Source organism: Atractosteus spatula, chromosome 5, assembly GCF_055471065.1.
Source record: "Atractosteus spatula isolate fAtrSpa1 chromosome 5, fAtrSpa1.hap1, whole genome shotgun sequence".
In the NCBI taxonomy this organism is placed as follows: Eukaryota; Metazoa; Chordata; class Actinopteri; order Semionotiformes; family Lepisosteidae; genus Atractosteus; species Atractosteus spatula.
Genome location: NC_142710.1, coordinates 14,397,599 through 14,412,697, shown reverse-complemented (window position 1 = coordinate 14,412,697; position 15,099 = coordinate 14,397,599). Strand labels below are relative to the sequence as shown.

Genomic DNA, 15,099 nt, shown 5'->3' with positions numbered 1-15,099 from the left:
TCAGGTCACATTTATGCAGAAATTCAGAAAATTCTAAAGGGTTCACAAACTTTCTGGCACCACTGTATCTGGCTGATGCCTTTATCCATAATGGCTGACAGTGACACAGCTGGGCGCCTTACGAAAGCAATCGGAGTGATGGAGCTGACTCGCAGGGACGACAGCAGAGTCTGTCCTGAGACTTGAACCCACGCACTTCCAGCTCCGAGCCGAGAGGCCTGGCCACTGCTCAGGGGCAGCTCTCAGGACGCTGGTGTGGAAACAGTAGTCCACCACACCTGTCCAAAGGCCTTCTTACTGTCCAGCTGCCAGAACACGGGATCTCCAGAAACATCTGTAACTCACAGACTCCTTGATTTTTACCTGGCTTATATCTGTGAATCTAAAGAGGCAACTTCTGTAACTAATAGTCAGTGGTAGGAAGCCATCACCACAGCAACCAGGAACTGCAGGAGGTGAGGATTTACACACGGAAGCTTCGTAATTAAATATCATGTGTTAATGATATGGCGTTCCTCTGACTACCAGAGGAACGCCCCAGCACCCACACCCCCAACCCAGACCAGCTCAACCCACAAAGAACAGAACCAGCACCACCCTACAGTCCTCCAACCCAGACCAACGACCTAATAGGATCAGAACCAGCGCCCCACCCCACGCCCCTCACCCAGACCAGCAGCTGAACCGGACCAGAACCACAACCCCTCCCCACCCAGCACAACTACAGAGCCGGACCGAGCCCCTCCTGCACAGCTACGCCGCAGCCCTGGCCAGACCAGCAGTCCCGAGCGGTTTGGAGTTGGGAGAAATCCGGCAGCTCCTGAACCTCATCTGCACCCGGCTTATGAGCTGAACTTCCACCACCCACAGCGACAGACAAAAACCCAGCACAATACTTGTTTCTGTCGATGATGTAAATGTCCAACACAAATTTGATACAGTTCCAGAAAACAATAACAACTTGCAAAGATAATTCAAACGATAACAATGAGATCTCTAAAGATAAGTATGTGGAACATTCAGGGTCTGGGCTCGTCAGCATTTGGGCTGAAGAGCACTGATCCTGAATTTATCAAGGATGTAAAGGAGACAGACATCATGATCCTACAGGAGACATGGTGTCGGGGAGACTTGGCTACCCACTGTCCCCCAGGCTACAAGGAGATCATGGTGCCCTCTGTCAAAAAACCCCAAATCACCCGGGGCAGAGACTCTGGGGGGATCATTGTGTGGTACAGAGCGGAGCTCAGTCACTCCATACAATTAGTAAAGAAAGAAGAGTCACGAGTTTGGCTTAAAATCAAAAGAAATACCATCTGTACAGAAAACGAGGTTTTCCTGTGTGCTGTCTACATCCCGCCCTCAGAATCCCCCTACTACAGTGAGGGAATTCTCCCCAGCCTCCACACGGAGATCGGTCACTTCCAGGGCCAGGGAAACGTGCTGCTCTGTGGTGACCTCAACGCACGAACAGGCACACTGGCAGACTTCACCAGCACACAGGGAAATACTCACATATTCGGACAATCCCCTCTGTACCACACACCGGTCACCTCACACAGGTGCAGCCATGACACCACGGTCAACAGCACCGGGCGCGAGCTGCTGCAGCTCTGTCAAGGGCTGGGCCTGTACATCGTCAACGGCAGGACTAGAGGGGACTCTCTAGGCAGGTTCACCTACAGCTCAGCTCTGGGCAGCAGTGTGGTGGACTACGCCATCACCGACCTGGACCCCTCCTGTATCAGTGCCTTCACTGTCAGGCCACAAACTCCCCTCTCCGACCACAGCCAGATCACACTCTACATGAAGAGAGCACACCAGCACAGAGACACACGGACACAGCCCAGCCAGCTGTATGACCTCAACCAGGCGTACAGATGGGACACAGACAGCCTGGACAGATACCAAACTGCACTGGGCGACGACGAAATTCAGACACTGATGGACACATTCCTAAACACTCCGTATCAAACCAACAAATTAGGCATCAACTTGGCCACACAAAAACTAAATCACCTATTCCACAAACTAGCATCAAAATCTAAGCTAAAAACAACTAAATCAAAAAACTACCAAAAAACAAAAGCCAAAGAAAAGTGGTTTGATACGGAGTGCAAAAACATCAGAAATGCACTACGAAAAGTCTCAAATGAAAAACACAGACAACCACACAACACAGATCTGCGACTCAGGTACTGTGACATGGTAAAACTTTACAAACACACGCTGAAAAAGAAAAGAAACACATACATAGACAAACAACTTGCAGAAATTGAGGAGTCACTAAATCAGAACTGTTTCTGGGAGAAGTGGAACAACTTAAACAAATCAAAACCAGAAGAATTGGCCATCCAAAATGGAACAATCTGGCAAACATACTTTGAAAATCTGTATGAAAAGCTCCCAAATACAAATCAATCAGACCAAAACACCATTTATGAAAAACTCAAAATTTTGGAATTGGCTATCAAAGACAACCAAAACCCCTTAGACTCCCCAATCACTGAGCAGGAGCTACTGGACAAACTCCAGGCCCTCAGACCACGCAAAGCCTGTGGCCATGATGGTGTCATAAATGAGATGCTGAGACACAGCAGCCCAAAGTTGCAACAAGCCCTGCTCAAACTCCTCAATCTCATCATGACAGCTGGATGTTTCCCCGAGGCCTGGAACCAAGGACTGATCACGCCCATCTATAAGAGTGGAGATAAACTCGATCCCAGCAACTACCGGGGCATCTGTGTGAACAGTAACCTGGGGAAGGTATTCTGCAGTATCCTGAATACACGAATACTGGCCTTCCTTACCGAACACAATGTCCTGAGTAAAAGTCAGATTGGCTTCTTGCCAGATCACCGCACATCTGATCACATTTACACCCTGCACACACTGATAGACAAACACGTCCACCAAAAACACAAAGGAAAAATTTTTGCCTGCTTTGTCGATTTCAAAAAAGCATTTGACTCGATTTGGCATGAGAGATTGTTTTATAAACTACTCCAAAGCGGCATAGGGGGCAAAGTGTACGACATAATTAAATCAATGTATTCAGAGAGCAAATGTGCAGTGAAAATTGGAAACAAAAGGACTAAATTCTTCACCCAAGGCCGCGGGGTGAGACAGGGCTGCAGCCTGAGCCCAACACTGTTCAATATCTATATCAACGAATTAGCAGGAATGTTGGAGCAGTCTGCAGCTCCTGGTCTCACACTACACGACACAGAAATCAAGTTCCTGCTCTACGCAGATGACCTGGTCCTGCTGTCGTCCACAGAACAGGGGCTGCAGCAGAACCTGGCACTGCTGGAGCAGTACTGTCAGACCTGGGCACTGACAGTCAATCTGGACAAGACCAGAGTTATGGTTTTCCAGAAGAAAGCCAGACCTCAGGGAAACAGGTACAAATTCACACTGAACAACAACACATTGGAGCACACATCCAGCTACACATATCTCGGTCTCACCATCAGCTCTTCCGGGAGTTTTGACCTGGCAGTGAAGGCACTGAGGGAGAAGGCACTCAGGGCTTTCTACACAATAAGAAGGAGGCTCTTCAACATCAACCCACCAACAAGAATCTGGCTCCAAATACTTGAAAGTGTAATCCAACCCATTGCCCTATACGGCAGTGAAGTGTGGGGTCCCCTCACAGACCAGGATTACACCCAATGGGACAAACACCCCACAGAAACTCTGCACATGGAGATCTGTAGAAACATCCTCCGTGTGCAGAGAAGAACTCCTAACAACGGGTGCAGGGCCGAATTAGGCCAGTACCCACTATTGATAAACATACAGAAAAGAATATTCAAGTATTGGCTACACCTAAAAAACAGTGACCAAAATTCCTACCACCACAAAGCCCTGCTGAGCCAAGAGCTGAGCCCAAAACAGAGCCCCCTGAGCCAGCTGGTCCTGAGGCTCACCGACCTGAGCCACACCGACACTAACCAGCCTCAGGACAGCACTGCTAGAGCACCACAACCCAGACTCAACCACATCACAGCACAGATCAAACAGCAATATCTCACACACTGGGACACACACACACAGACACAACATAAACTGGAATGTTACAGAACCTTAAACAGACAATACACACTAGCCGAATATTTGACCAAAATAAAAAATAACAAACAGAAACAGACCCTGACGAAGTACAGGCTCAGTGACCACAACCTGGCCATAGAAACTGGGCGACACAGGCAGACCTGGCTGTCCAGAGAGGACAGGCTGTGCTCCCACTGCCAGCGGGGAGAAATAGAGACAGAGGTGCACTTCCTACTGCACTGTGACAGATACTCTGGGATTAGAGAAACATTCTTCCCGAAATTCAGAAATCTAATCCCAGAGTTCCCACACCTGCCAGAATCACAACGGGTCCCAATCCTACTGGGAGAGGGAGGAGGGAACTCAGTTGAACTGGCAGCCCAGTATGTGATCTCCTGTCACAGCCTGAGGAACAGTGAGTCTGTCTCCCAATAATGCTCCAGCCGCCTACAGAATATGTCAATATTGTATAATATGTCTTTGTTGTAAATGTCTGTAATATGTCTGTAGATTTTATTTTACTTCTATTTTTGTTTTGTTTCATGTAAATATCATTACTTTCATTTGCTTTGGCAACACTGATTGTACCCATCGGTCATGCTAATAAAGCACCTTGAATTGAATTGAATAATGATCTGTCCCCTACTCCCGCCTCTCACTCCTCCTCCCTCCTAACCTTTGTTCTCCCACTACTTTACCTTTGCCTACTGCCCTGTCTCTCTCACACCTGAAGAAGGCTCCACGGCCGAAACGTTGTGTTCTCTTTCTTCTTTTTTTCAGCATGGAATAAACCTATTACTTGTTCCTTTGCAGCCTACGCATGCTGACGCAGCTCCCCACCTGAACTATCATGTGTTAATGCTACTTAAGAGCGGGGATATTGATTAATACTAATAAACTAACAAAAATGTACCTGCATGTGCAAAAACTCTATTTTCCTGCTTATGAATACCATTATTGTTGCAATCAGAAGTTCTCTAAGAGGTAGAATTAAATAAGCTGTGTGAAAAGGAGAGTTAGACGGACCAGGCAGATTCCAGGGCTGGGGGAGAGGTTAGGAGAGAAGGGAGAGCTGATCACTTTGAAGTTGAAAAGAGTTCAGTAAATGGAAAAGAAACCAAGGTTGCTGTAGCACCAGCCGGAACTGGTTCTGAGCTGAGAGAAACTAGCAGGAGAAAAGCAAGGCCCTAGCTCACACCTCTGTCCAGCCAGAGAACAGAGAAGACAAAAGCAGGGTCCTGAGAAAGAGAGGGGGAGAGCAGAGTTACAGGCTCTGAGCGGCCTCGCCAGCCGTATCTCCCATGTGCATGCAAATAAACACCCTTTGCTCCAGCTGGGGCTTTGTTGTCCACTGAGAGATTTTCTACAAGGGCATTTTCTCCTACAGAATCATCCAACATCGATGAGCGATACAAGAGAGTCGAAAAGAGCTGATCGCCTCGACTCCTGGCGCTGGCCTGGCAGAGCAGACTCAGCCTTGTGAATCACCCCCCCCCCCCAGGACAAGTGAGAGCCCAGTTCCAGATCCAGACCCTGTCGTGTCTGTATAGGGTACGACTCGACTCCAGCTCCCCCCTTGGCGGACACAGAGGCGGTGCCTCCAGGGGGGGGCTGCGTGCCGTGGCCGAATTTACCTAAGCAAATCGCCGCCTATCCTTCCGGCCCCCCTGCCTGCGCTGCACGGGCTCAGAGCCGAGAGCTACGACAGCAGCCGCCTGCTCAGGGAGGGAGAGGAGAAACTTCAATTCCCCTGACCATGTCCCAAGGTTAGTGTGCGCTTCCTTTCCAAAATTGTAATACTAACACACTAGCGTGACGGGAGAAGTAACTATGAGAGGCATGATGATTTTAAGTGATACGGAATAACTAAGGTTGCACAATTGTTTCTGGAATGTGTCCCCACTGTGTCCTAGTATGAGATGTTGGCCACATATAGATAAAGAGCTATTTCACCTGTTCTGTGATATTTACACAACAGGAGAGTTACAGGTATTTCCGGCTGGGGGTTTTATATGTGGGCAGTATGGTGGCGCAGTGGTTAATGTTGCAGGGCCCCGGGTTCAATTGCTGGGGTGCTATCTGCGTGGAGTTTGTATGTTCAGTCCAGGTGCTCAGGTTTCCTCCCGCAGTCCCAAGGCATACTGGTGGATGACCAGGGAAAACCGGCCCTGGTGCGAGTGTGTGTCTCTGTGTGTTTGCGTGGCGTCCTTGTAAGTAATAGGATATAATGGAGGAAAACATCATACGAGCCGAAAACTGCGAGCGAATAAGCAGCAAAATGAGAGTCCCTCTGCTGGATTTGCCTAAACAAATTACTGCTGTTCCTCCAGCCAGCCCTCGGCCAGACCTCACCCTGTTAGAGTTTCCCGATTAGAACACGCAGACATGGAGCCACTCAGAGGTGCAACTTCACTTGGGTAGCATGTCTTCAGGCCGCAGGGGGAAACAGGAGAACCTGATGGAACTGCACCCGGCGGACATGCAGACTCCCCACAGAAGGTGCCCAGGGATCCGGGGGCTGTGAGGCAGCAGCGATCGCTGCCCTGTCCCCCACTGTGCCCACCTCTGTCAAGTCCCTGTTATGCCATGCCCTTAGATGGAGACTGGAGCACAGCAATGAATAGTGACCGGACTAGACTCAGCGGAGGAGATCAATAGGCTTATTGGGGTAATTAGGAGGGTGTTTAGGAGATGTGGGGGAGGAAGATCTCTGGGAGGGTCCTGGGAAAAAGACCTGAAAAGGGCAGCAGCCATAGACACTCGTGAGACGTGCCTAGGCTGACTCAATGACTGAGCCCTGAGGCATGCATCAGGGCTTAAATAGTCTGTGAGGTTCCCCTAACGAGGTAGAAAGGCCCAGCCTGATCTAATTTGAGATGGCCCTGACGAGCTCCTTCCACGTGTGGAATGTGGGATGGAATTCAATGCAGGTGTTCTGGAGCTCATCGGGGTGTCACAGTCTCCCTGTGTTTAAGTTAAATTCTCAAAGATCACCTGCTATGAGTGAGTGGTCAATTTCCATTGAAAAGCACGGGAGGGACAGTGGCCTCTCAGTGCTGGGGTCCTGGGTTCAATTCCTGGGGTGCTGTCTGTGTGGAGTTTGCATGTTCTCCTCATGGACACGTGGGTTTTCTCCCACAGTCCCAAGGCACACTGGTTGGTTAATTGGTTTCTGGGAAAGCTGGCCATGCATGTGTACATGTGTGCATGCGTGCGCCCTGTGATGGACTGGTGTCCTGTCCAGGGTGTGTGTGTGTGTGTCTGTGGTGGACTGGTGTCCTGTCCAGACTGTACCCTGCCTTGTGCCTGCTGCATGCTGGGATAGACTCTGGCTCCCCCGCGGCCCTGTACTGGAGAAAGCGCTTCAAGAATGGATGGGAACGGATATAAGGAGCATGCCGGCTTGTCGCTTGCCTGTTCCCGCAGGGCCTCAGAGCGAGACGAGGATCATGCTGCTGGGGAGAACGGGATCCGGGAAGAGCGCCACAGGAAACACCATCCTGGGAGCAGCCGCGTTCGCACCCGGGACAGCCACGCAGAGCTGCGCCAGAGCCGAGCGGCGCGTGGGCGGGCGGCAGGTGGTGGTGATCGACACCCCCGGCTCCGTGCTCGAGGGCGAGGGCAGGGGGCCCGAGGCGCGGAGGTGCGTCTCTCTGGGCGCCCCGGGGCCCCACGCCTACCTGCTGGTGATCGACCCCGGCCGGCTCACGGCCGAGGACGAGGCGGCAGCGGCCCGGGTGAGCCGCGTTTTCGGGGAGGCGTCCGAGAGACGCACCATCGCGCTGCTGACGCACGGGGAGCGGCGCCCGCAGGAGGCGCTGGGGGGCAAGCGGGTTTGGCGGGGGATCCTGCAGAGGTTCGGCCGCCGCTACCACGTCTTCAATAACGGGGACCCCAGCGACGGCCGACAGGTCAGGGAGCTGCTGGACAAGATCGACCGCCTGGGCGAGGAGGGCGGGACGTGCCGCCGGGCGGAGGAGGGCGAGGGTGTCCCGCGCAGGAGGGGGTGCGCGATCCGCGGCACGGAGAGGAGGCCGGCGCCCCAGCGCAGCGCAGCGGGGGAGGAGAAGCCGCCCGTCCCGACGGGGGGCCGCTGGATCGGCCCCCTGCGGGAGGAGGAGTGGGCCCTGCTGGGCCTGGCGCTGGTCACGGTGGGCGTGGTGGCTGGAGCGGTGGTGGTCGCGGCCGTCATGGCGTAAACGGGGCTACGGCGTGCCCATCAGTCCCTGTGACAGGCCCTGGATCTGAAACCTTAGCTCGTGATCAGTGGTTAAAAACACCAGTTCAAGTTCAAGTTCACGTTTATTTGTCATTCCAGCCATATACAAGTACACAGTGCAACAAAATATCGTCCCCCCTGGTCCATAGTGCAAAGACAGACAGGACACTGACATAGACATTGTAGACAGGATACACATAGTGCAAAGTGCAAATTACAAGGCAGTACATAATACAATATACACAACACACTGGGGGATTTAAACCCTGTTTCTGGAATTGGAGCGGGTGCAAGTAGATTCCAAGGTGTTGAGGAGCCTGACAGCCTCCGGGAAGAAGCTGTTCCAGAGTCTGGTGGAGGTAGCCCGTTATACTGCGCTATCTTTTCCCAGGTGGTAGGAGGGCAAAGAGTTTATGGGAGGGGTGGGAGGGGTCTTCTACTATACTGGAGGCCCTGTGTCTGCAGCGTTTGCGACAGGTGACAGAAATGGAAGGGAGGGAGGCTCCAAAGATCTTTTAAGCGGTTTCCACAATTCGTCGCAGGGTCTTGCAACAAGCAACCTGGTTCGTCCTTTCACATGTGCGCGCAGATTATTGTCATCCATTTTCTAACTGCCTTATCCAGTACGGGGACACAAGGGGAGCAGGGTTCTATCCCAGCAAGGGCCAGGCACAAGCCAGGATACACCCTGGAGGGAGCGGTAGTCCACCACAGGGCAGGCAGACACACACAGGCACAGGCACGGATACAAGTTCACACCAGGGCCAGTTTGTCCAGGAACCTGTTAACCTGCCAGCATGTGTTTGGCCCGTGGGAGGAAACAAGAGCGCTCACAGTAAAGAAATACAAACTCCACACAGATAGAACCCCCAGAATCGAACCCAGGGCTACCCACCGCTCTGCCATGCCCAACTGTTTTAAAAAAATCTACGAAAAAATTATTTTCTTTGGGTAGCAGGTTGGTCCACTGCATATCTCTCTTACTCCCCCCCCCACTCTCCCCGTTTCTCACTTTCAGTCCTGCTGCGATTAAAGGGTTCTGCCAGTCATCAGGAATCAAAGCTTAATCAGAGAAGCAGTGGGGCCCAAGGTCCGAGTGCGGCTTCACCACACCCTGCCACTGTAAATCCTGGAAGTTCTGTTCAGTTCGCACCCCGACCAGGCTCTTTGCTAATGAGATCTGATGAGATCGTGCCATAAGGGGTGCCAGAGGATGGTCGGTTCAGAGAAGATGGCGGATCCTGTCAGAACTACATTCCCCACGAGGGCGGCTGGTGAAGCTCCACAGCCTTCTGGGGAATGTAGTTCAGCACGTGATCTGCCATCTTGTTCCAGCCTCCCACAGGGGACAACACTGCTGTCAATTTCCAGGTTGGCAGGAGTCTCACTGCCTTCTGGTCCAGGGAATTCTCCTTTTGGAGGGACATTTATTTTTCATTTCTGACAATGATGTGAATAATCTGGTACTTATTAAAATTCATTATAAAAAATACAATTGTTCGTGCTTGCATTTGTTCGACAATCACTAAATATACCCTTTAATTTAGTTTTTATTTCAGCATTACATCATAGGAAAGGTATAAATGAGTTTGGAGCTGTTTGATCAGACACAGTAAGGAGAGAGAGGCAGCAAGACAGCGCTAATCAATCCCAGGACTAGGATGGAAACACAAGCCCAAAGAGAGAGAGAGAGAGATGCAGTGCTAATTGAACCCACACAGGACCAGAGAGACAGTAAGGTAGAGCTAATTGATCCAGATCCTAGGACAGAAAGATAGATGGTCAGTACTAATCACAGTCCTAGCTGAATAGCCAGCAGCTGTATCACCCTGCTACTCACAGCTGGCAGCCCACTGAAGCTCAGCAGGTGTGAGCCTGGATGGGAGACCTCCTGGAAAAAACTAAGGTTGCTGTTAGTGGGGCCAGTAGGGGGGCGCTCACCCTGCAGTCTGTGTGGGTCCTAATGCCCCAGTATAGTGATGGAGACACTATGCTGTAAAAAGACGCTGTACTTTGGATGAGATGTTAAACCGAGGTCTTGACTCTCTGTGGTCATTAGAAATCCCAGGGTGTTTCTCAAAAAGAGTAGAGGTGTTACCCCTGTGTCCTGGACAGATTTTCCCTGGTCTTTACTAATCATGGCCTCCTAATAACCCCCCTCTCTGAACTGGCTTCATCACTCTGCTCTCCTCCCCCCTGAGAGCTGGTGTGTGTGAGCAGACTGGCGCATCATCCAGGTGGGGCTGCACACTGGTGGTGGTGGAGAGGATCCCCATTACCTGTAAAGAGCTTTGAGTGCAGTGTCCAGAGAAGTGCTTTTCTATCCGAATCGATTGTTCGATTCAGAGTTGGTTAATTAGACGCGCCTGGCTTTCACCACCAGGGCAAGCAGGCGAGTCAGGACGACAGGCAGGCCGAGATGCAGCTGATGCTCCTATTTGCATGTGAGGCTCTGTGGTGAACCGATCTCTTGTCATGACAGCGGAGGATCAGACACTGCCAGGGACCGTCAGTCAAGGCAGCTCGGAGACCTTGAGACACGCCGCTTCGCAGGTAGGAATAGACACCGAGGTTGCAGCAGAAATGCAAACCGTCTGCACAGTTTTGATCGAGCTTGAATAGATCCGGTCCTTTCAAGCACTCAAGACAAGGCAAGGCAAACGGAGCTGAGAGAACCGTTAGTGAACCTAATTAGTGATCATCGTGCGGAGTGGCTCGGACGTGCATTTCAAAACAGTGCGGGTACAATCCAAAGCCCAAAAGATATAGAAAGACTAAATATTACACCGGCTAATTTCCAGAAAGCGGGTTTTGGAGGAATAACACTGAGTTTAAGGGAGGTAAAATGGGACAGAGACAGACATGAATTCAGTGGAAGACAGATGGCACCTGTATAAACGGGTTGCCGCTGAAAGAGCAGGACACGTTTTTCAAATCTTTCCAGAAGTACAACAGCAAAAGTGCTGTCAGGAGTGAAGTTGAATACATCTGAGAGAACGATGGCAAACAGCTAGATGGTGAAAAGGAACTAGCTGATGTACTGTAGTAAGTGAATATTTCACTCAGGTGTTCACTAAAAGAGTCAATCTCATGCCCCAGGCAGCAGAAGGACAGGGGTCTGTATTACAGATATCAGTGTAGACGAGGGAGAAGTGTTTCAGGTACTGGTGTAACGGTGGGATCTTGCCAGGGGTACTCAAGGAAATAAGAGATGTTCTTCAGAAGCCATTGAAATTAAACTCTTCCAACAGTCCCTGGGCTCGCACCCAGGGACTGGAGAAAGACTAATGGGGCTCCCATCCGCAGGAAGGGTGACAAAACTGAGGGTGTACCCTGCCTTGTGCCCATTGCTTGCTGATTAGGCTCCAGCTCCCCTGCAACCCTGTATTGGACAGAGTGCTGAGAAAACAGATGGGATGGATAGATAGTCAGCATGGATTTAGACATCTGTTAGAGTTCTTTCAACAAACCACAGAGAATAATAGAACCACAGAGCTTGTGATAGAGCATAATAGAATTTCTAAAGTTCCCTCTTAAAAAATACTCAAATTGCAAGCAGTAGGGTTTTGGAGAAAAGTGAGTTTGGATTGAGAATTGGTGAAATCGAAAAGAGAAGGGAGAATACTCAAAATGGGGTGATGTAATTAATGGATTACCACAGCGGTCTGTACTAGGACCACTGCTCTTCTTAGTTATAACAGTGACATAATTGGTGGATTACCACAGGGGTCTGTACTAGGACCACTGCTCTTCTTAGTTATAATAGTGATATAATTGGTGGATTACCACAGGGGTCTGTACTAGGACCACTGCTCTTCTTAGTTATAATAGTGATATAATTGGTGGATTACCACAGGGGTCTGTATTAGGACCACTGCTCTTTTTAATTTGTGTCAATTATCAATATGGATCAATGTATCAGTTATCTATATACTGGTAGTTAAAAAACCAGTCAAATTTGCAGATGATGCTATAGTAGCAGGACTAGTAGACACTGCAGAAACAGCAAAGGCAACACAAAGACATGCAGATAAAATTCACGACTGGACAAATACCAGTCAGACAAAGTTTAATGAAGTGCAGGGTTTTGCAGGGTAGTATCAACATGACATATAAATACAAAATAGGAAACGCTGATCTAGAAGAGGTTATGTATGAAAACATTTGAGGTCTTTATGCTGACCTGTGATTTCCATTGAATAATGTGGGGAAGGTGTCAGAAAGGTAAAGAAAATGTTAGGATGTAGTTAACAGTGTAGAATATATATCAAGGAATGTTAAAACTGTATAATACACCAATTAGGTCTTGTTTAAAATAATCTGTGCAGCTTTCGTTGCTGTTTTAGAAGAGCTGTTGCTGCTCTGGAATCAGTGCAGAGAGGAGACATACCAGGGCTGAGGCGAAAATCTAGGAACTGAGTCTCTTTAGTCTGAAGGGAGTGTCCCACACTGACAGGCTGAAGGAACTGAGTCTCTTTAGTCTGAAGGGAGTGTCCCACACTGACAGGCTGAAGGAACTGAGTCTCTTTAGTCTGAAGGGAGTGTCCCCCACTGACAAGCTGGAGGATGTGAGTCTCTTTAGTCTTGAACACAGAAGACTACGAGAAGCCCTGATGTAAGTATTTAAAATCCTCACAGACATCTACAGAATCAATGCAGTGGACTTTTTCACAATGAACAGTAAAACACAAACCAGAGGACACCAGTGGGAAATAAAGGCAAGTGCATCTGAAACCAAGAAAAGGAGTCACTTCTTTATTCAAACGACGGTGAGAGTGTGGAACTCAAGGGAATGAAAAAAAATGTGTTTATAACAACATTGATTGAACAGTGCTGATTTAACATAGCACACATGGATGTGTGACTGTCACTGTCGTCTGCTACATAAACAAGACAACTGCTAAAACAAAGCAACTGCTAGAGAAAGTAAAAAATAAAGAAAGCATCAACCCACATGATTTCCATATGTAAAATTCAACCTGCTGTTCAACAAAGGGATATTGTGGCCATGAGTCCCCCGAGGGACCAATGCAAAGCAGAAAAATCCACGGACCCTCCTATCTTCACATGGACCGAGCCACTCTCGTGTGGACACGCCCATCTTCATAAAGACAAAGCATGCGGGCCCTCGGAAGGACACGCCCTCTCACACTTGGGCACGCCCTCTCACACATGGACACGCCCTCTCACACTCAGGATGCACTTACAGCGTGATCGATACCCCCAGCAAGAAGAATCTGTGGCACTCGAGACAAGTGTACTGGATCTCCCCACGCTACATCACTGTGGCTGGGGAGATTGTTCCACACCTCCACAACTTTTTGTGCAAAGATGTCTCTCCTGTTTTCAGTCCCTGGCTTTATTCTTGGGGTACAATTTCGGGACTTTTTTCTCATTTTGATGGCCGACGCCTGATCTTTCCCTGTTGAAGGGGGAAGACACCCAGCTTCCTGGAAAGCCCAAAGGCAGCTGTCAGACAGGCCAGATGACTCCTGACCACCCAACTCAATCACTTCCAAGCTGCACCTGATGCCTCTGTTGCACTGACTTTTTTATTGGCTGTAGAGTTCTGTACCTCCTCTAGTGTTGTCAAGGTCAACAGGTGGCCCAGTAAAGGGACCAGACAGACAAGGAGATACACTGCATCAGTACCCTTGGCAGGTCAGCCCCGCACAGCTCTGCGCATCACCTGCAGACATCAGGTCACTCGGAGGGTCAGCTCCCCCGGCTCTGCGCAGCTCTGCGCATCACCTGCAGACACCAGGTTACTCGGAGGGTCAGCTCCCCCGGCTCTGGGCAGCTCTGCGCATCACCTGCAGACACCAGGGCACTCAGCGCATCACTAGCAAAAGGCAGGAATTTCGGCAGCTCCCATTACTGTTCTGATTACGAAAGGGAGGAAAAGACACTTTCTGAAGCAAAACGTATCACAAAGCCATACGCAGGATAGTGTGCAACCCGCAGAAGCAGACTGGAATGTGTAGCTCTTGGGTTCCTGTGCTCTCAGCCCTGCTGAGGAAGAGCTCCCCACCGTTGTGCAGATATCAGCTCCACCTCCAGGCTTGACCACTCCAGTCACTCCTGGATTTGTTTCGAGGAAGTCTTCTTGGCAGCCTTGGAAGTCCTGCACCTTCACACGACAGCTGATCCAAATCGTTCAGTCAGACAAATCGTTCAGTCAGACACTCTGATGCCATGCAAAAATCTAGCAGGAAACTGACTCCACCAAAGGGCATGGTCAGTTTTTGACAGATGTTATTTTAAGTCCTAATATGATTAAGAAACAGAGACAATTTTTTCCCCAACATGCAGTTGTGTTTTCGCTCAATCAGGCTGGTTTTAGAGTGTGATTTGGGAGACTTTGAGTTGCTATGGAAGAGTAACGTCTCTGTGGACACTGCTGTCTCGGGTGTGTCTGTGTGTGGAGCCAGAGGTAGTGAGTGTGGGTGTCAGTGTGCGTGTAAGACCACACTATTTACGACACCACTGCCCAGCTGGCACACTGCATGCAATCATAATGTGCTCTCATGTATATATAACCATATTTAACTGAGACACTCTCTTCAAGCTGAATGAACTGAGTCTCTTTAGTCTGAAGGGAGTGTCCCACACTGACAGGCTGAAAGAACTGAAGCTCTTTAGTCTGAAGGGAGTGTCCCACACTGACAGGCTTAAGGAACCAAGTCTCTTTAATCTGAAAGATTGTCCTACAGTGATGGGCTGAAGGAACTGAGTCTCTTTAGTCTGAAGGGAGTGTCCCACACTGACAGGCTGGAGGAACTGAGTCTCTTTAGTCTAAAAGATTGTCCTACAGTGATGGGCTG

At 49.8% G+C, this 15,099-nt stretch overlaps 1 protein-coding gene across 1 annotated transcript; it reads left to right on the top strand.

Moving 5' to 3' along the window:
• Positions 1–5,788: 5,788 nt before the first annotated feature.
• Positions 5,789–8,255, top strand: LOC148834528 (GTPase IMAP family member 2-like). Its single transcript, XM_088916959.1, has 2 exons — positions 5,789–5,822; positions 7,483–8,255. Exons 1-2 carry the CDS (start codon positions 5,813–5,815, stop codon positions 8,253–8,255), a joined length of 783 nt encoding a protein of 260 aa, XP_088773085.1. The 5' UTR covers positions 5,789–5,812.
• The last annotated feature ends 6,844 nt before the right edge of the window (positions 8,256–15,099 follow it).